This window comes from Myotis nattereri (genome assembly GCF_964212035.1).
Source record: "Myotis nattereri genome assembly, chromosome: 9".
NCBI lineage: Eukaryota > Metazoa > Chordata > Mammalia > Chiroptera > Vespertilionidae > Myotis > Myotis nattereri.
Genome location: NC_138084.1, coordinates 47666921 through 47689065, shown reverse-complemented (window position 1 = coordinate 47689065; position 22145 = coordinate 47666921). Strand labels below are relative to the sequence as shown.

General features: G+C 45.6%; 1 protein-coding gene across 1 annotated transcript in view; it reads left to right on the top strand.

Annotated features, from left to right (window-relative positions):
* Positions 1-21423, top strand: part of LOC308525505 (teneurin-4-like) — a gene marked incomplete at both ends in the record, with an annotated part of 200062 nt that extends 178639 nt beyond the window's left edge. The window contains one exon of the mRNA XM_081100313.1: positions 21188-21423. Coding sequence (XP_080956439.1) covers positions 21188-21423 — 236 coding nt within the window. The remainder of the gene's footprint in view (positions 1-21187) is intronic.
* Positions 21424-22145: the final 722 nt, after the last annotated feature.

Below are 22145 nucleotides of genomic sequence, written 5' to 3'. Positions count from 1 at the left end.
GTGAGAATTTGAAGTTTTGAAAGTCCACTTCTGTCCCCTGAAACCTACAACACTGATTGCAACATGAGTCTACCTCTGTCACCTCTACTGGCTGCTATTGCTGCCTGCAGTCTGGAGAAATTAGTAAGCATTTTTAAAGGTATTAAAAGCATATTTACATTCAATAGAGATCTTTACTACTAAAACATTCTCAAAAGTAGAATGGCACTAGAAGAGTGAGAGCTCTGAAGTCAGCACCTGGGTGTGGATATACACTGTACTCATCGCCGGAGCCAAGGTATCATCATTAAGTTTGGAGGCAAAGTGTTTCTTGCTGGAGAACTCTCTCAGAGTGGATACTGTGTGGTGGCGTGGCCATTTGGATCACAGTGTTTGTGTCTCATTCAGCCTATCATCCTTCCCAACCCTGTGAAAGACATCTAGGCTCACTCCATCTCTTCTGTAGCTGGAGGTCAGAGTTTTTACAAGAATGTGTGACTATGACCCTCAGCAAAGCCCTGCAGATCTGAAAGCTAAGAGCAACAACTGAGCCAGGAGATCCTGCATGTTAGTGCTGCCTAACAGCACATCCTGGGAGGCGATGTCTGAGAAATTTTAGACCCCTTTGCAAAATTAGATGAATGAACTTGACTAAGACAAAAGTGACAGATGAACCAAGAATCAAGAAAGCCTTCACCTTAGCCAGAGGTGCTTCCCGGGGTGTTTTACCTGTGGGCTGGCCCTGGTTTTCATTGTTTGGCATTCCACAGCTTTGTTTATTGGCTCCTGCTTACTAAGCCACTCACCTTCATTTCCCCTGGTATAGCTTATTATGTTGCGGACGCCACAGCATCTATCAGAATGAAGGGGAAGGTGCCGGCCCAGTTAAAACCTCCCCTTCCCAAATTTCCACTTGGTGTACAGCCTGCAGAAGCATATTTCATCTTGAAATAGAGACCGCATGGATACCCAGACTAAGAACAGAGCCTCTCTTCCACCAGTCTTTTGAGGCAAAGATATTCCGATAAATAACAATAGTATCTATCCAGAGGATTGGAAAAATAAAATGTATGGTTTATTATGAAGAGAGTAAGAATGTCCCTACACTTTAGAGAACCCTAGGGCTTCCAGATAAGGCCCCACCATTGCAGTCCAGTCCTACTTACGGACTTTTGATTCATGTATGAAATCGAACTGAGGATGGGGGCCAACCTGGCAGAAAGCATCAGGCCCTTCAGGAGACGGCCATCTGTCTGGCCTTTGTGGGAGCACACATGAAGGAGTCATAGAGAAGGGGATGAAAGGGAAGCTCCTCAAATGATTAGGGCTGCAGCCGAAGTGGGAAAGGTGAAATGGGGTTCCTGATTTATTCCGCGAATGAAGAGGTCTGCTCTGCTTTAAACACACATATATGCACAGTGGGGTTTCTTTCAGAGCAACATTTGACCCCCACCCATAAAATAAGATTGCCAAATGATTCAGTGCTTGGATACAACCCCTCCATTGGGGAACAAAGCATATATCATTCTGTCTTTTGAGTTAATAAGCATTGAGAAGGGGTCAGGTTTTCTTTTCTTTTTCTCCTTTTTCACAATGACATCCATTGACCAGCACCTCGCAGTCTTTGTAAGATGCACTGAGGAGAGATGCCTCTTACTTAGAACACCAGGCATGCAGCACCCAAGTCTAGGTGGGCACATGTGTCCACAGAACATTCAGGAATGCAGACAGATAACCTAGTGGTATATTTGACTAAACACTCAACCCACTTCCCTAGAATATATCAAATGACTTCAATATCATATAGTTCTAAATGCCAGTGTCCTGGGTACCCCACTGCCCAAACAGGGTGCACCTGTTTTTAAACCACTGCTGCCCCAGAAGGGAAGTTGGATGCTGCTCTGGGTAGACAAAGGGCAAGTTCTCGTTTTCCATAGAGCTGAACAAACCTGGCAGACACAGGAGGGCGGCCACTTTCGCAGCTTCCCATCCTCCTTTTCCTCCCGTTTTCCTTACCCATTCATCATCTTGTTTGTATGATCATATTTGGGTGAAGTTCCTTTTGGCCCTTCCTGGAGAATGTGCTTGCTCTCCCTCCTCCTCTCTCATGGTATCCTGTCTTTGATTTTATTTTCCCCACCATGGCAAGTCTGCCCCAAATGTGGGTGCACCCCCTTTGTCTCCTCAGCACCTGGCATGGTTATGTGGCAGGCAGTATTGCACTTATTTGATCCTACCTTAAATGTCCTGTCTTTTATTTCCCAAGCGCACTATCTGGATAGGGTAGTTAAAGGTATGGTCTTCCTTCCTCTATTTTCCTATTGTCTTTGTGTGTGTGTTTGTGTATAAGCATAAAGAAGAAATGCGTATATAAAAAAGTGTATATACACCCATAAGCATGGTGTCTAGATACTGCCACATCCCCAGCTTTGTCACAGCATCTACTGCCCAGTGGGTAGGTGTTTCGTCACAAGGTGATTGATAATACCCAGAGTGTCATTCTTCCCCCAAAAGTGCTCAATCTGTTTGTGACATTATCATTGTGCTATTGTCCTTTCCTCCCCATACACACATACACTCCTCATGCTTTCTACCCCATCTCATGTCACCCTGCCCATCCCTTACGGCCCCTGGTCCATTAGAATTAAGATGGTGGGAACCAGGGTGGGTGGCCTGAGAGAAGAAGAGACCCCAGAGCAAGCTAAGAAACCTGAAGAGCTGCGTTCTATCACTGCCGTGTTCACTCATCCAACAACCACATACAGAGCACTGCTGTACTAGAGACTGTGCCAGGCTCTGGACAAAGGGCAAAACAGACCCTTTACCTCAGGGAGTGGGTGGTCTTTTGTTTTGTTTTCCTTTTCAGAGGCCTGGCTTTGGTAAGTCTTCTCTTTGAACAGTATTTCCTACAGGCAAAGTTATTCCTTCTATTTTAAACATTTATATTAATTAGGTAGTGCCTAGTTTTCCAAATAGGCCTCATTGCTCTAAGAATAAGTCTCAGGATGATCAGATACGTATGCTCCTAAAGGATTCCAACTCCCCAGGAGGAAAACCACACCCTATCTTTTTATCCTTAAGCCCTGGCACAGCACCTGGCTCAGTGGTTAAGGACTTGTGCGCTGCAGTCAGGCTGCCTGAGTTGAATCCCAAGTCCGACAATTAACGAACTAGCTGACGGTGAGTGAGTTACAAAACCTCCCTTCACTTCAGAGTCTTTATAAAAGATGATGATAGCAGGACCCACCACCTAGGGTTGGTGTAAGGATTAAGTGAAATAATGAATGTAAAGCACTTAGCACATGGGCAGGAATGATGCTCAGCAAACATTAGTTATGCCATTCTAGCATCATGTGCTCATTCTGACTCTTAATGTGGAGGACTTTGTTAGTGAGACTAATTTGTGAAATTATAAAGAAAAGGTGAAATTGGCTTTTAATAAGAGATAGCATCTTCTGTTAAAAACTTATTTTAGGGGAAACATAAATTACTAAATGCTTTTCAACTAGGATATCTTTGCCAAAGACTGCAAAGGTGTTACTAGACTCATCGGTGGATGCCTGGTGTTGAGAAGTTCCTGTTATTTCACATGTTGATTTTCAACTGAGAATAAAATCTTTCCAGTAAGAGAGAGTAGTACCTGTGAGTCTCTATAGGACTTTCACAAATAATCGTTAGAGGAATCATCAAACTAGATTAAATTTAAGTGTTACCCTCTATTTGGTGAATTTTTCCTACTCGGTAAAGTATTGCATATTCATGAGTCAGTGAATCATAAGTTGATTCAAAAGACAAATGGCAAAATCTATGTCTGAACCAAGCCCCTATCTGGCTAACTTTCTGGTATAATGGGTACTAATCCTAAGAATTCAAAGACCTATATAATGCAGGCTCAGGACTTATCAAAATAGAGTGCTTTGCAGTTCAAAGACAAGCCAGCTTCTATTCTGTGCTTTCCAATTGTATTGGTAGAGACTAAAGAAACAGCATTCACTCAACAATTATGGAGGCCAGGAAATGTGGAGGCCACACAACAGAAACAGTCCCTTCTCTAGGGTAGCCCACAGTCTAGCAGAGAGGACACTAATAAAACAATTCCAACACGATGAGAGTTAAGATAGGGGAAGTCCAGGGGCCTACTTAGCAAGGAGATCTCCAAGTTCAGAGGGCTTTGAAGACCAAGACTGTGAACTTTTACATAAACAAACGAGAAAGCCACTGAAGGTTTGGTTTTTAAAAGCAGGATGACGACCTGGTGACATTTGTGATTTGGAAGGCTTGATCTGGCCACATGTTGGAAAAGGGCTGACGGAGAGCATTAGGGGACAGGGAGGCCAATTAGACTATTGCTGCTATCTAGGTAGGAAATGATGGTGACCTAGATAACACTTCTAGGGAAGTGATGATAGGGATGAAAAAGTACCAGAGGACCAGAAAGAGAACCAGAAAGAAACGGGATATTTTGATACGTTAGGTGGGTGTGTTTTACCCCCTTAACTGAAAAATAAGTAACACCAAGGATTCCGAAAGTCTTCTCATCATTCCTGCTGCTAGCATCAAGGGGGGCTTCCTTGTAGGCTTAGCAAAAGGTGGAAGATAAAGCGGTCCCTTGTCATTTAAAGGGCATCATTTCTTTTGAAAAGTTTAGCCCTTCTCTAACCCTTAAAATTATATTATTTTGGCTCTAGCAAATGCCTGGTGTGAGTCCTTCCAGAGGGAACTGTTAATGTCACTTGGGTTCTCTGAATTATTGATGAGCTTCGGGGTTTGTGGAATTAATGAGCTTCAGCAGTGGGTAGGGATGGACATATTGCTTTAAGAAAGTCAGCAAGTCACCCCAGAGGAGCCTTCCTCATACTGGCTAATGGGGGTGTGATTATCCCAGAAGCAAATTGCTAGATGAGAGCAGACCTCATTCAACCAACAGGTACTCAGGGTCCCTCTGAAACCCTGAAACTGATAGGACAGTGCAGATCCTCAGGGCATAAGTGAGTCCATTTAAAGAAACTGACGGTGGATAAAGTGCCCGCGATTTCCCATGTAGAGCTTTCCCTCCTGGAGAACACCTGTTTCTCCAGGCAGTTTCAGAGCAGCTCAGGATGTGTGCTCAAGGCACTGAGAGCTAAGATGTGCTCCCTAGAGCAGGGCTTCCCACAGTGGAATGGAGCATCCCATGTTTCTGTAAATGGTTACAGGGGAGAGTTCTGAGGTTAAAATGGAAAAATGTCCTCATAATCTAATCAGGTTTCTTTATTGTAGGACTTTCAGAGCCTTTACTATATTAACATTGAGTGTGACTTTCTAGGATAAAACAGTAGGATGCAATGTTTCCCAAACTTATTTGATCTCAGAAGCTTGTTTTTTTATGACCTCAGAGAACTAGCAAAATTCACACTGAGACATACTTTTTGAGATAGAAGACCCACTTTAAATCCTTTCTGGAACAAAGTAGGGTAAGTAGAATATAAAATTCTTCAGATAAGGGGATATATGGCATCTCTGTAACCCCAGAACACAAGCCTGACATCCAGTCAAGCTTGTTGAAATTAAGAACAAAATCATCAAAGTTGATGTTGCTTTGACTCTCTTCCTGGTTTGGTTATACTGGAAGGAACTAACAGGCATCTCATTCAAACTCTCATTTTATGGATGAAGAAATTGAGGCCAGAGAGGAAAAGTAACTATCCCAAGGTTCCACAAGTTAGTCAGACAGTAGGTACCAGAACGGAGGTCTCCTGCTCCACTCATTGATTCATTGCAACAAATATGTATTGAGGATCTTCATGGCATGAATTAGACCCAATGTTGCTTTTATGGAGTTTACATTCTAATGAAGGGAGTAAAGCATTAAACTAATTGCAGAATTAGTAAATTACATATGCTTGGGACAGTTGCTCTCAAGAGAAGGACAAAGTGCTAGGGGAGAATGAAATGGTGGCCTTGGGCTGAGACACGTGGCCCCAAACCCATCTCGCTGCTTCCCATGTGGATCCTCATGTCACTGGGCTTGTCTGATTGAGATCTCTTTCGCAAGGTTCGTATTTATGAGGACCATAGTTTTTGACCCAAATGTTGACATAGTTTGACAAAAGGTTATTTTCTGGTTTGTGGATTTCTTAGTGTAGTTATCCAACATTAAAATAAATAAACTCAATAATAATATTAATAATAGTAGCAGCTACCTTTTATTGAATACCTACTTATGTTACCCACTGTGCTAACTAGTTGACATCCATTATTTCATTAATCTTCTCAACAACTCTTTGAATTAGTTATTACCTCCATTTTACAGATCAGAAAATTGAGGATTAAAGAGTTAAATAATTTGCCAATCATCCCACATGTAGTAAGTAAAATGGTGATGCTGGGATTTGAACTGAGGTCTGTCCAGCTCCAGAGTTCACACACTATTACAGCACATGGTTTTTAAAAAAAAAAAAAAAAGATAGGATTAAATATTGTGAAATTGGAACTGCTCTAGAAATTTAGGATCTGAAATATATAACAAAATGTTAATTAGTTTAGAAATAACAAATGTGTGTATCACAGTGGCATAGACCTTGAGTGTATAGCAACTGTCATTGTCATTACTGTCCTGAAGCATCTAAATCAGGAATTGGCAAACTGCAGCCCATAGACCAAATTTGGCTCATCACTGCTTTTTGTAAAGTTTTATTGGAACAGCCATGCTCATTCATTCATAAATTGTGTGTGACTGCTTTCAAGCTATAATGGCAGAGTTGAGTAATTACAACAGAGACATTATGGTTTACTCGCCTAAAATATTTATTATTTGAAACTTTATTGAAAAAGTTTGCTGACTCTGATCTAGATACTTGCCTCAGTTTACCATTGCGCCTTTCTGTGAGCCCAACCTGAGGTTGTGGGTACAACATATAATATTACTAAAAATGGGAGGTAAAGGTAAATAGAAGATTCAAATATTGTGTTTGAGCTATAAGTCAGGCTGTGTTTATCATGCATAATTATCTTATTTAATTCTCCCAACTACCCCATTTTAAAAGTTGTCTGAGGCTCAAAGAATTACATAATGCCCAGGTCCTACAGCCGCTGAGTGGTAGAGCCAGCCTTTGATATGGTTCCCAAGCTTGTGCAACTGCACAAGAGGTGTTCTTTGCATCTTACAAGGGGCAACACCTTAGAGCAAGAGAAAACAATATATCACCATTCTTAAAATTTGGGCCTTGTTTCTTCCAAGACTGATTTCAAATACAAATGAGGCCTAATTAACAGGAAGTTCCAGCCAGCTAGACACGAGTTTGTATGGGACTAATTGGAGAATGAGGGAGCCTGTAATTGTTTAGACCAGGAGTGGTGGCTGATGTTGGCTAAGGAGTTAGAATGCCTGGGTGGTCATCTGCGCGTCACAGCACTGTGCCTGGGCTTTTACAGCTGCTTCCCCCACCACTTTTGGGTGGCAACGCTGGTGTTTCTCACCTTTCCCAATAGGCTTCTGCTGTGCAAAGGCCACATAGCCTACGCTTTCTTCTAAACTTCTAATCTCTCCTAGGCTTGGCGTGCACACTCAGTAAATGGTTCTTCCTTTGAATGGAAAACACAGTGGCCAGGTTGATTGATTGGTTGCTGTGTTGAACATCTCATATAAATGAGCATGTTCTTTTCTTTTACGTTGCAATAACAGTCAACTATCAAAAGTCCTTGAAACACTGAAGTTTTAGATTCTAATTGATTGGCCATTTAGTGAGTGCCTACCTTAGTCTTGGTCTCATAGTGGACAGCTATATTCACATTTGTCCCATTTAAGAAAAACAGGTCGATTCTCAGTTATTTCATGGCAGAGAATTCAGTTTGTAGCCAGACTTGTAGCCGTGTGCTGCTCATAATACTAAATTAAGTGTTATAGATGACAGAGTGCTTTCCCAGCATACCTTTCCCTGAGACTGAGCAGAGGCAGAGAGAAGACACGGAAGGCGTGCCAGGGAAAGGTGGTATTTTTTTTTTATAGCTCCTCGGAGAAAGGCATCAGCGGGATTGTGAAAATGGGGACTTGAATGAAAACCACGTAACTTGGCAGATTCTCAGACATAGATTTCTGAGCCCACACACTTAGAGAGAGGGTCATCAAACACCTGTAAATCTATTTGAATAGTAATAAAAACTCCCCACCGTATGATATATTCAAGGCAGAACCAAGGCAGAGTCTAAAAATGGCCTGACCCTTCTTGATGAAATCATCCACAGCCCTCTCAGACAGATGGCCCTCCTGCGTTAGGTTCCCACCATATTCTGTACATCTCCCCTAGGGCACTTAGCAATGAAATATTTTGCTTACACAAATCTGTCTCCTTTGATAAGCTACATGCTTCTCAAGAATAAGAACTAGGTCTTATTCATCTCTGTTCCTCCAGCGCTAGCCCAGAGAAGATGCTTACTAAGTGACAGACAGGCAAACAGATGTCCAGATGAACAAAGTTAGGGGAGGGCGGGCTGCCCGTTTCTGCATTTGCAATTGCTGACAGCCCTGGTTAGTCTCTCTTGTGTCAGTCACCAGGGCTCCTCTGGCTGTATAGCCCTTCTTAGTGGCTGCAGATAAGATGGGAAGAAAAAGACCCAAGGACGCCTCCTCAGAGCAAAGACAGTTGTTTAGGAGAAAACAGGACAAAATAATTGAAAAGCCTGAGGTCCAATACAGCTGATCTAGTAACAAGAGCTGGAAAATGGTGCAGCCTCTAGAATGAGACCCAGAGGTTCCAAGGGGGTATAAGGAGTAAACAGAGAGATGATTTCTTTGTCCCAAACAGCTGCCAGAGACAGGAAAAACAAGAGTGAATAAGGAGCAAGAATCGGGCAGAAAGCTCCATTGGTCAGATTCCAACAGGCCCACGTCCACCGACTCTTGCTGTAGAATCCTGATCACTTTCGAAAGAGGAGATTTTAGATGCAGAAGGTGTGGGTTTCAGACCTATTCCTGCCACTTCCTAACTGTGCCACCTCCTGGCTGTGCAGCCTTAGCAAGTTCTCCACCTCTGAACCTGGGTTGCCTCTCAGTGAAGTGACAGTTCCTAATGCTACTGGCCTCCCTGGGTGCTGAGGGCACCGATGTGCTGATGGGATGTGAAAGCATTTTGTAAGTTGGCAGGCGGAGTGTGAATGTGTGTGACTGCAGTGGGCCGTAGACAATCCGACCTCAATTCTGTGTGCTTTGCTTTGCAGAGGGTTGCCCTGGGTTGTGCAATGGCAATGGCAGATGCACCTTGGACCTGAATGGGTGGCACTGTGTCTGCCAGCTGGGCTGGAGAGGAGCTGGCTGTGACACATCCATGGAGACCGCCTGTGGTGACAGCAAAGACAATGATGGAGGTAAGGCTGTGGCACCCATGAGCTCTGGGGTGGGGGGAGGCTCAGGGCGGAGTGTGGGCATCATTACTGAGTTAACAGGCCACCAGTTCACCATCTGGCTAGTCAAGGAGGCCTGCAGGGCAGGCATAAAATTGTACATGTGGTCAGGATGAGCGCATATCACTAGTTGTTCCATTTGAATTAATTAAAAGTAAGTAAATGAAATTAATTGCCATCCGACAGCAAGTGCACAGGAGAAGGCCTATGGAGGACAGAATTTTTCAGTTCAATAGTGAATGAGTTGCCCCATAAAGCTATGAGAACCCCCTCACTGGAAGTGCACAAGAAGAGGCCACCCAACCCTGTATCCCAGGAGGTGGCAGAAAGGATGCTTCTCCAAGGTTAACTTACCTTTTCTCTTCTGTTCCTCCCCAAGCACACTGGGGACCACCTTCTGCCCCTGTGGGTTTGTAATAGAATCTGTCTTTGCTGTTGGATTTTTTCTAACAAAACCCTAAGGAACAGAAGCCTAGTCTTGTGGAACATTTATTACCTAAGAGTGAAGCTCTAACCCCAATTCTTTGACTGCCTGTGTAATTGTAAGCAAGCTGCTTGATGTCTCAGGGCCTCATGCTTCCCATTTCTAGAATGAAGCTATTGGATCATGTGGACCATTCCAGTCCTTACATTGGTGCTAGAATTAGCCTTCATTTCTCTGTTGTGTAAACTTAGATAAATACAACCATGATGTGGTCTACTTTCCCAGGAATATGGACTGATTCTTCCTGACTCTACCTGTCTTTGGAGTTATAAGGAGAATAAAAATATAGAAAGATGAAAAAAACTGAACAGTTAACCCTTCTTTTCTAATGATGACCTAGTTGGCCTGGTCCAGATGTGTTTATGCAGTTCCCTCATATTTATGCTAAGAGGCTTTTCTAGTATACAGCAGAATAGGAAATCAACAGGCCAGAAACTTTGTATGTCACCCTTTGGGAATTTTCTACTTAGAGTGACTCTATAATCTCAGTGCACCGTAAGGATTAAAAGGCCAATTGTGTGTTATTGTGATTACTCTGGTTCATTTGCCTTGAGTTGGCTGTAGCAAGCTGGAAAGAGCTATTTCAGACTGCTGGTCTTTATCTGAGCCAGCTTTCATTCCTTCTACCTGCAGCCTGCATCCAGGAAGTGATTGGGCCTGTCCACCCAGGCCTGGGCCCATGGAGTAATTGTCAACAGTAGCTCTTAGAGCTGGGCCTTGGTTGCCAGGAGAGACAGTGGGTCCATGTTCTCTTCCTGACACCTTACAGGATTGAAATATCCTGTAATCCATCAGAAACTTGAGTTCATTAGTTCTGTGCTCCATAAATACCCAGAGTTCCTATTGTGGGGCCGGGACCTAGGCACAAAGATGAAGAAGTCTTGTCCCTGCACTTCAGGAATTCAAATGAGGAAGAAGGACCCAAAGTGGAGTGCTAATGGGCGGTCATATGGGAGGTTGTAGAGTCATATATTGGTCATTGTGGGAATAGGCAGGCATTCATCAGGAAGGTGACACTAGGGTAGGTCAGCGTTTCTGGAAAGGAAAGGGCTTTCCATTCAGAGAGATCATGATGGCAAAGGAAGAGAAGGGCACCAAGTGTCCCTTGGTGATATCAGTGGTCTTCTGGCAAGATAAAGTGCAATAATATTTGCTCTTCATAGGAAAGAGATGTTAACCTAAATTATCTGCATAATTTGTCCAGCAGTCCCCTTCATTTCACCTGTGTAGACACAATTCCAGTGACCAACAGACACTTCATGTAATAGAAGAGAAGGGCAAAGGGGCAGCCCCCGGAAGTCACTCTCTTCTCAAGAGTCCAGGATCTTGGCCAAAGCCTTCAAACAGCTATTGAACATCTGGGTAGCAGCCGAACTGAATGTCCTCGAGAAATGTGGGGAGAGGGTGCATCTCCACAACAGCACACATACAAAAATTGGTTATTAGACAAGGTTCTCTTATTCTCCCACGTGAAACGTAATCCCAGTATACCCGCTGTTTACTATCCTTCAAAGCCAGCCTTCCCAGCACTAGAACTCACCCCACACAAGAGTGAGCCATTTTTAGCTGTGGACTGTCTATATGGGGGAGCCCATAGCCCCACAGCTTGGGTGGGAGAAAGAACCTCTTGTCATGGGAAACGGGGCTGATCCAGACCCCAGGGCAACAGGGCCTCCTCCAGCTGCTCTGAGAGATGAATGGCAGGAGCTACAAAAGAACAATCAGAAAATCCCCACATTTTTTATTAAGGAGAATATACCTCTTATATTTATGAAGCATGTGATGGGCCTTTACTTTGTAGAAAAGCCATATAACAGCATGGTTTCCTGAGATCATTCACTCATTCAACAAATGTTAACTGAATGTTTACTCCACAGCTGGTCCTGTCCTGGCTCCTGGGGCTTCAGGAGATAGTCCCTGCCCTTGTGAAATTCATACCCTGGAGGGAGAGAAGGTGGCACACAGTAGCAATGCAGGGGGGTCATTGCTGAGATGAGGAGGCACCCACTCATTTAGCTGCTACCATCAAATGCCTGGATGCCTCACTGGGAACTTTCTGTGGTCCCGCTCCTCTGAGCCTTCCAGTCTGCCCAGGAGGACAAGCCATGTGTCATCACGATTGGGAAAACAACCAGCTGGGGAGACCAGATTATTGAGGGAGCTTGGCCTTGGGTTCTCAACTGTGAAATGAGGAAACCTGTCACCTCAGAGCCCTCTCTGCCTTGTGGGCTCTCCACCCTTTGGGGGAGCCAAGGGGTCTCTGCTTTGCATGATGGCACAGATGAAACAACTATGCAGGTGGAGACGGGGCCTTCCTCACTGGCCTCTCTGTCACTCTGGGTCTTGGCCAGATGGGAACGGTTTTAGTGGAGGGAGAAACAGGGCAGGCTGTGCAAGGCAGCACAAGAGTGAGCTGTGTTTAGCTGTGGACTGTTTGCAGTGCAGACAAGCACACATTCGCTGGGCTCCTGCTGTCTGCAAGTCACCGTGCTCCTTTCTGATGGGCTATAAAATCAGTGAATATGGCCTAGTCTTTCTCCCCCAGGAAGCTCGCAGTCATTTGGAAGAAATGTTATCCAAACCACTATATCTAATGGAGGCAGAATGAAAACAAGTGCCTTCATTTCAGCCATGATGTGGGCCGCACATCCCAAATAAATAACTCAGGGTGGAGGGAAGAAGTGTTAGGGACTCACTGAATGATTATTCTTGGCTGATCTGACTCGGGGCTCTGGAGAAGGAATTCGAAGAGTTTAATGTTGAGTGAGAGACAGGACTGGAAGAGACAGAGAACACCGACTCCAGCTCCCTCCTCCTACTCCCCGGCATGTTACAGACAGGGAAGCAGGAGCCCAGAGAGGGAATGTGACATCATACATAACCAAGTCACCCAGAAATTCACCAACACGGCCAGACTGAGACCCAAGCCATTCCACGTGGCCCTGTGAACCTAGAGTATTCCCACCTCCTAATGATTGATTTACCTTCCTCCTCCTAAAAATGTAGTATTTACTTGAATTGAAATAGGCTATGACAGTATCACAAAGCCAAACAAAATGAGAATGATGACTTGTATGTCATTTCGCAGTTTGCAAAGCAATTGTGCATCCAACAACATCACCAGGAGGCATGCGGTATTATTACCCGCTTCCTATTCCCAGGGCTTAGGGAACAGCACATTTTGCCCAGGTCTCACACAGCCTGCACGGGGCAGACCCTGCCGCAGTGTGAGGCCTGGCCACATTAGAGCTTTTTCATGTGCTCAAACTTCAGAAACCCAACTGTGGTCCTTTGATCTACATGAGAGCTCACAGTTTCTCTTCTTTCCCAATTTGCTAGGCCTAAAGCAATTCTTTCCAAATTAAACTTGAATTTCAGGCTTCATTAAGAATGCAGTTGCTGTGTTTTTAAACTCTGAGGGGGAAAAAAGTTACACAATGTGACTGAGTTGGGTTTAGCTGTATTGGTTTGTTTTTGTTTATGATTGTCGTCTAGTTTTAAAAATAAGAAACAGATCCTAAATGGGACTCAGTGGCTCCCAGCCTCCTGATTCTCTGTCAGGGCCACCCAGTCAATCTTGAATGCCCCTAGATTTTACCCCGGGCACAGGTGGGGAGAGGGAGCAGCAGGGCTGGCAGGCACCGAGGTCCTGGCTCACCACGGTGAACCCCTCGGTGTGCCCCACTTGATGAAGAAGGTGTGCCCCATTCCTATTGCACCCCTTTATCAAGACCTTTAATCTTCTCATCTGTTACACACAGACCTTCCGATAGGGTTGCTCCTCCCATGCCCATTACAGAGACGGTGAAACTGTGCCCAAACATGCTGTCTGTAAAATAAGGGTACTAATGCCTGCCTTGCAGGGTTGCTGTGAGGATTAAGGCAATGTATTTAAAGGGCCTGAGAGGTAAGATAAAGGTGATTAAAAGTGGAGGATCCCTGGCTCCCTCACTGGCTGCATGACCTTGAGTGAGTTACTCAACTTCATCACCTGCAAATGTCGCTTCTCTTTCTCCTGCTCCTTGCCACCCATAATCACAAGAGCATGATGTTTATTACTAAATAAATATTCATATATAAACAGTCATTCTTAAACATTGAAATTATGCTATCTTTAAAATTTTATAATCTTTTTTCACTTATGCTCACACTGTTTTTCTCAGTATAATGTATTTTAACCTCTTTTATCTCTGGATTAAAATTTATATTTCAAACTGTTATATACTCATTGCTAAAGGGGGAAAATCAAATGTACAAATAGGAAAATAATAGCCATCCTGTAGAAGGCACCCCTCGGTGCCAAGCACTCTGCTGGACACCGTGCATATGATCACCAGTCCTCACCCCCCTCTGCCAAGGCAGACTTTACAGGTAGGGAAACTGAGGCTCGGCGAGCTGAAGTGCTTTGCCCGTAGTCATGCAGTGAGAGAGCTAGGATGAGAACGGAGCTGGTCTTTAAAAAGAAGCCAGAATAAAAGATCCACTGGAATTTAGCCAGACCCCTTAATGATAAAGAATCTTTCATAAGCTTCAAGGTGTGGCATTCTCTTTAGGCAGTGTTGGTCCCATGAAAAATAATCCGAGATTTCAATACAGATGCATCCTGGGAGGAGACATTTCAGGGAGACAGAACAAAGCTGTCTGTCCTCCCCGCTGCCCATCTCCCGTTGCTGGAATGGAGAGTTCACATAAAACCATAGAATTTGTTCACCCTTCAGACTATCTCTAAACCACGTTTCTTGTGATAAGAGACGAGAGAAATTGACCTTTAAAATTCCTGTGTTCTAAGGGACAGATAAAGATTTTGCAAGCTTTCTCAAAGAAGGCACAGAATTTATTATAGCAAATGACAAAAACTTCTCCCAGATGTGTACAGAAGAGGCTCATTCCACCCTGCACCCCCAGGGCCTCCCGGTGCTGCTTGCAGCCTGCAGTAAACCAACTCTGAGGCCAGACTGCAGACAGGAGCGGGCAGGGTTAGCTGATGTGCCACGGAGCGGGGGAGGAGCTCAGCCTGTGGAGAGACCGATGGACTTGTTATACACTGTCCACAGGACTATTGATTTAGGGAACCATGCAGACAACTATGGTGCAAAGAATGTACAGCCCACAAATTTCCCCAACCTGCGCCCGGCTCTATTCTCCTTTTGGCTCATTCTTATCCATCCTTCTAGTTAGTCTCTGTTGAAGCATTCTCTCATCCCTGATATAGTCCAGCCCCTGCCTGAGTTGGGCTCCCACCTTTGGACTTTCACAGCCCACCCCCCCCCTTCTTTCCTGGCACTGTATTGTCTCCATCTGACCCACCAAACTGAATCCTTTAGAGGCATGACTGTCTTATTCTTGTCTGTCCAGTGCTAACACAGAGCCTGCCAGCCACATGATAGGCCTGGAGAGGGACAAGTTTTTCCAGGGGGGATGGCTTTGTTACATTGCATGGCCCTCCATGGGCCCTGCCAGACTGACCGATTTGGGATCCTCACATAATCATGTATTTTTTTTCATTCACTCAACAAGTACAAAGCTCTGTGTGCAAGGCATTGTGCTATGCATTTGGGATACAGAAGTAAACAGGTCAGTTCCTATCCTCCATGGAGGGGGGTCAGGACAGAGAAGTAGACATAGACCATGAACGAGCATCTAACAGCTGGATTTGGAGAAAGATAAGGGACCAAAGTCCCAACTCTGCCACTTTCCTAGCAGTGTGGCGATGGGCGAATCACTTAACCTGTCTCCAGTGTCCTCATTTGTAAAGGTGAGAAGGCTAGCTGACCACCTTCTGTAGAATTTCCATGTGCACCTCTCACTGTCTGTGAAAGTCACAGCCACAGCCCCCAGAGGAGATGGGCCTGTGGCACAGTAAGGCCAGAAGGTGGCTGTCAGGCAGGCTAGCCCCGGAGGCTGTCCTGTTGACCTCCACATTACAGATGAGGACACGACATCAGAGAGGGAGGTGAGTCACCCAAGATTCCACTGGCAGTGATTAAGATCCCAAAATGAATAGAAAGCCACATCCAGTCAGCACTGCAAGTGGTGGCAGAGAACTTCACAGAGCACTGGGCCCCTGCGCCTGTCTGCAGAGGGGCTCCAGGAGCAGCCACAGGCATGCGAAGGACACCAACATTTCTCATATCAAATTACTCACTGCTCTTTACCACCGAGGTTCCTTGCAGCAACCCTGAGAGGTGGGCAGAGCTTATTATCCCATTAGTACATTACATCTCAGACATATGAAGGGCCATGCCCAAGGTCTCAGAGCTAAAGAGGGGCAGGCCCATGGAAGGACTGGTTCATCAAGCTTCTAGCCTGGGTTTTCTCTCTCCCACATATTCCTGCCCCTAGTTCTCAAGGTCATTTGACACCACCAGCAGGGTAGACACTGAGAGAGATGCAAGAGGAAATGGCATGGCCTTCATCCTCAAGTTGCTAGCACATAGATGGAAATATTAGCAAAGACCAAGGCACCATGCAGCATTTCAGGAAGTGGGAGGGGTCTTCAAGTTCAAGGGTCACAAGTACATGAACTACTTTGAAATGTTCATTTAGTGCCCAGAGACCTGTATTTCTCTCTTTCTCTCTCCTTCTCTCCTCACACCTTTCCTTTTAATATCCTGCCTTTTTCTAGCCACTTCTTCCCCACTTCCCTTTGCCGTTCACTCCCACCAGAGCCCATGGCTGGATGTGGCACCGCTCCCCTCCCAGCCTCGGGGGCCTGAACAGCCTCTGGCACTTCCTTCTGTTCCTTTTCATGGTCACCAGCAAGGACAGGGAGGGGCCTTCAGATCTCTGAGGAAAGAGCAGGTTTCTGGGGGCAAAAATGTTCTTTTCCAAAAGTCAGGGTTTAGAGTTTAGGAGGATTTTATTGAAAACTTGAAGGAAATAGAGGAATGTCCTCTCTCTTTTCCTGTTGGTGGTTCATTTTGTTTTTGTTTTATGTTTTTCTGCTGTGATAATGAGGGTCTCACGTGGGAATAGCAAGAACATGAAACATGGACGTTTTATAAGTCAACCAACTTGTGTGTCATTTACAATTAAGAAATGTTCCCAGATGGGCCCAAACTGGAGAGTCTCAAAAACTATGTATTTATGCATTTCTAGTTTACCCCAAAACTTATTTTTCTATCCCCAAAGCATACTTTTTCCTCTCAACATGACTCTTCTAAAATTGTCGTCTGTGCCTAAGAAAATGAAACTGTGGAAGATCCTCTATGGCTGTAGAGCAACCATATGCCCTGGTTCAGGCTGCCATATGCTACATTTGAAAATATCAAAAGAGGTTTGCCTTAAAGCGAGTCTTGTAAACTGAGCTTTTGGTAAGAATTTTATGGGCCTTCCTCATTTTAAAATATGTACATATTTCATTTAAGTAGGATTGTCTCGATTAGCAGAGGTTTAGCCCACATTTACTACCTAGTAAATATTTGCTGAATGGCCCTGACCAGTTTGGCTTAGTGGATAAAGCATCAGCCTGCAGACTCAAGGGTCCCAGGTTCGATTCTGATCAAGGGAATGTACCTTGATTGCGGGCACATCCCCAGTAGGGGTGTGCAGGAGGCAGCTGATCTATGTTTCTCTCTCATCGATGTTTCTAACTCTCTATCCCTCTCCCTTCCTCTCTGTAAAAAATCAATAAAATATATAAAAAATATATGTATTTGCTGAATGAAGGATCAAGGAGTGTCAATATAGGAAGGTGTAGGCAGACAGAGCTATTGCCTGGCATTAATCACTAAGCTGCGAAGTATACGGTGAGCAAGTCCCCTGTCCCAGGATCTCTCATAAGAGCACCATTTGTGTGCTGTCTCCATTTCAGAGAACCCCAGTTTTCAAGTCCTCTGGGTTCTCTACTGTCCTAACTTACAGGTGTGTTGCTTGGGCCATGTTTATCTAATTCAGTTCTCCAAGGCCAGACCGCATCCAGAAGCGCTGCCTGGAATGTATGCATAGAGAAGGGGCCACCTCAGGGCCAAAGGGCAGGCCTGGTGTCAGGATGCCTGTTCACGAGAAGCACCTGGCCAGGGGCTAATAATAACGTTATTATCAAGCACTTATGTGCTGGCCATCATGCTGATCTCACCTAACCCAGCATCTCCGCCAGCTCGGTCTGATTGATCATTTCCAGAGGGGCAAATGGAAGCTCCAGGCCCTTCCTGGGACTTTCATTTCCGGCGGGGTGGCCAACTAGACCATCACAAAGGCCCTCTGACCACAAGAAACAACAATTTGTTTTTAAAACTCACTGCTGAAATTTTTTTTTTTAAAGGGAAAAAAGGGATGTGGGGGGGCCCATATGCCAGAAGCAAGGAGGCAGGTGAAAGCCAGAGCAGTAGACACTGGGAGCCTGAAATGAGTCCGACAGCCCCGTCTCCAGGAGCTCGTGGTCTGGGAGGGAGACAGAGAAAGTCAGTCACAGTGTCAGGGAGGCCAGGGCTATGATGGAGGTCGCCCAGTGGCTGGAAGTGCACAGAGCAGTGGTATTTCAGCTACACTCAGAAACCCATGCTTTCCACTTAAGAAATAGTTCCTAAAAGTCTCTTCAAGACTCAGAAACCTCTCCTACCCCACAAAGACCTGAGTTCAGATTTCTGAGTCAGCTTCTTCACTGACTAACTGTGGAACCTCAACCCAGTGACTTCACCGTGAGCCCTGGTTCCTTCCCTCCACAATGAGGGTGATGAGGGCGACAGTGGCTACTTCCTGGAGCTGGGGAGACTCCGGGACAATTCTCTTGAAAGCATTCCTTGTAAAGCATTTAGCACAGCGCTTGTCACTCAGTAAGTGGCAGCTGTGGTTATCTTCATCATCACCATCATCAGGCTGATATCAAAAGTATTAATGACAACAATAATAATTTCTGGCTAAGCTTCTTCCAGGTGCCATGGAGCAGTGTGTTTGTAAGGAGGTAGAAGACTGGTTTCCAGGGACTGCTTCGGTGGTAAACAAGAGCAGGCGAGAGCTAATAAAATTTCAAATTAGCCATGACTTTTCACGGCCCTTCAACTGTGCTAGCCGATTTAATGGTCAGCGTCCCCACTCGCGGGGATTGAATAATGGAGCATTTCTGCCGAGTTATGGATGCGGCAGCTGAATCAGTCATGCTAACGTCAATAGCAGAATGCAAATCACCCTCAGCGCGGGCTGCGATTACGTGTTTAAGCGATGTCTGACAGGGCAGCGCGAGAGAGTGTGGCCATGCCCGCCGACTGCAGGAGAAACAGGTGCTTTGCTAGGGAGTTAGTCTGTGTATCTGGGACCTGGGACAGGAGCCCCAGGTTAGGACGCAGGTCAGTGCTGGGTGACAGGAGGCCTGTCTACATCTCAGGATGAATCTGACAGGTGAGCAGACAGAAGGCATATGGCCCTTCATTTTAGTGAGGCTGTTCCAGGTTCAGGGTCAGGAAGGCAAACTACCCCTTATTCAGTACTTACTGGGTGCCAGGTACTCCGCTGGATCTGGGGGTGTATTTCTTTATGTAACAAATACTTACACCCACTCCTATAATCCCCTCATAAGAGATGTGACAAACTGAACCCAGAGGGTACTCTGGTGGGCAGCCTCTATATAGCAACCTCACAGAGACAGAAGTGAGGGAAGCATGTCCGTGACGAGACTGGGGCTCAGAGTAAGTACAGAAACTCAATCTGGAACTTGAACTTCCGTCTCGGAGCCTCATTCATCCCCCACCATGTAACACTGTATATTAACTAGAATGAAGATAATGGTGTTCTTGCTTTCATAGACTGTCATTTAGTTTCATTTCCTGATTCAGTGGTTAATTTATTCATTTATCATTCATTTCTTTATTAAACACTCATATTTTAAACACCTGCACTAAGTATAGAGGACGCAGCAGAGATAACCAGAACAGGGCCAGGCCCCATGGCGTGGGGAAGTTTGCCCAAAGCCACAGCTAATAAGCAGGAGAGGCCGAGTGTGACCCATGTCCTCCCTGCCAGGAACAGGGGTCCTTAAACTGTTCTCTGCCAACAACACACAGACTATAACTCTGGATTTCTTTGCCCCTCACTTCGGGCAGCATCCTCTAATCTCTGGATTTGTTGTCCATGTTAAGTTAGTCTGTGGCATGCCTGTAAAAATCCTTTGGGATAGTGCGAGCAAAAACCTGTGGCCTGGTGGAATTTCTTTCTTTGAACTTTGGGAAGCTGGAAGTTGTAATAAAATTTGAAATCCATCCATGTGGTAAAGAGAATTCCCTGCTAATGGCCACTGGGCCAGAGACTAGAAACCTTCCAGTAAACTCAGAAAGCCCCTCCCACAAAAGGTGGAGCCAGTGTGCACATACCTACCTCCACGCCAGGAGAGTGGCTGAGAGTTACAGTGCCTTTGGGCACTGCCTCTTCCCCTCCCTCAAAAGCCAGTTAGTCACCAGGTCTTAATGTTTTTACCTCTGAAATGTCTTTCAAAACCACTCACTTCTCTCAGTCCCCACTGCTAGTACTCTAGTCTCAGCGGTTGTTTTTCCCTGTGCCACCTCAGCTACCACCCCCTCCCATATTCCCCAGCTCCTACCCCCTGCTTAACACATTGCGTACCGCATAGAAATCTCTAAGACATACGCCAGGGACCGCACGTTTATGGGCAAACTGCACGTTATTTAAATCATCATAATGCACTTTAGGTGTTGTTTTTCAATAATTATAGCATTTTTATTTACAAAAACAAACAATTAAACAATTAAAGTTCCTAGTACTTTTTTAATATATGGTACTGCGTAAAACATTTTCCTCTATGAAGAGGGACCAAACAAAATTTACGTAAGTATCTAGATTCGCTCCTTTTTCCATGGGAGTGAAAAACGAGAACATTCGTGAGCGGTCCTTAACAGATGGTGCACAAAACACGAGAAAACTCCTGAGAGGTACGAAATGTGTTAAGACCTTTCAGTAGCTCCCATTGTCCCTGGGATTAAATGCAAATTCTGTAACCTGTCCCCCCACCCCCAGGCCCCACAGTGTGCTTCTGCCAACCTCTGCAGTCCCACCTTTTTTTAATCCCCTGTCCCCACCTTCGGAGCCCAACTTTTGAATTTAGAAACTTCACTGTTCAATGTGTTCTCTTACCTCTTATCTTGGGGGGGGGGGGGGAGGGGAATAGCATATGTCCACTGTCCACTTACTTGGCTGTCTCTCCTGTGAGACTAGTGGGTTGGGACCAGATCTGAAGTACCTGGATCTCCTTGGTGCCCAGCAAAGGTGTTGGTTTATACCAGGCATTTAATAAAGTTTTTCAGTGAGTGGGAAATAGGGAAGTGAATGATGGTATTGTGGACAAACGTGGCTGATGGAACATAGTGACATAAACCTCATGCTCTGTCACCCCTACAGATGGTTTGGTCGACTGCATGGACCCCGACTGCTGCCTCCAGCCCTTCTGTCATGTCAACCCACTGTGCCTGGGCTCCCCTGACCCACTGGACATCATCCACCCCGCATGGAGCCCCCAGCTTCCACCCCCTGTGTCCCAGCAGAACCTGCACTCCTTCTATGACCGCATCAAGTTCCTCGTGGGCAGGGACAGCACACACATCATCCCCGGGGAGAACCCCTTCGATGGAGGGTGAGTCCATTAGGCCCTGGTTTCAGCCATGGCTCTCTGAGGGAGAGCTGATCACCTCCAGGGCAACATTTGTGGGGGTGGGGGTGGGGTGGGAGGAGGCCAGGAGGGGTGGGCATCAAAGGCTATTGATGGAATGTCAGGGGAGGGTGGCGGAGTAGTGGCCTCAGATGACCACATTTAGAAGGTACACTCTCCAAGGCATTTGGCATTTTTGATGAGCAAAGTTTTGTTGTTCCTGCTGGGTGATGGATGGGGAGAATGAGAAATCAATGGTCCAGGGGGAATCTAGGATCAATACCCACTCTGCAGGCAGCCATCCCTGAGTCTGCAGTCCCAGACCAGCTGAAAGGCTCTAACACTGCTCACCGTCAGAACTGCTGTCCAGAGGCTTGTCAGGCTGTGGTGGGTCCACCTGCTAGGGTCCCAGGCCATGTGCCAGTGCATTCTTTCACAGGTTTTAGTTGTGTCAGCCATTGGGCAGTTTTTTTCCTGGGATCGCCTCTCTGCAGGCCCTGTGCTAGAATCAGAGAGATGAATAAAATACAGCCCTGTTCATTGGCCACTCCAAGTACACTTACTAGGGGCATAAAAAAGAGATGGTTCCAGTGTGAGAAGCCAGAAATATGCCCCCAGGCAACTCTGAGATCATAAAGGAGGTGCTCCTGGGTAGGGGGAAGGCCATTACTTAAGAACTGCGTCTTAAAGATGGGAACTAGCTGGAGGGAG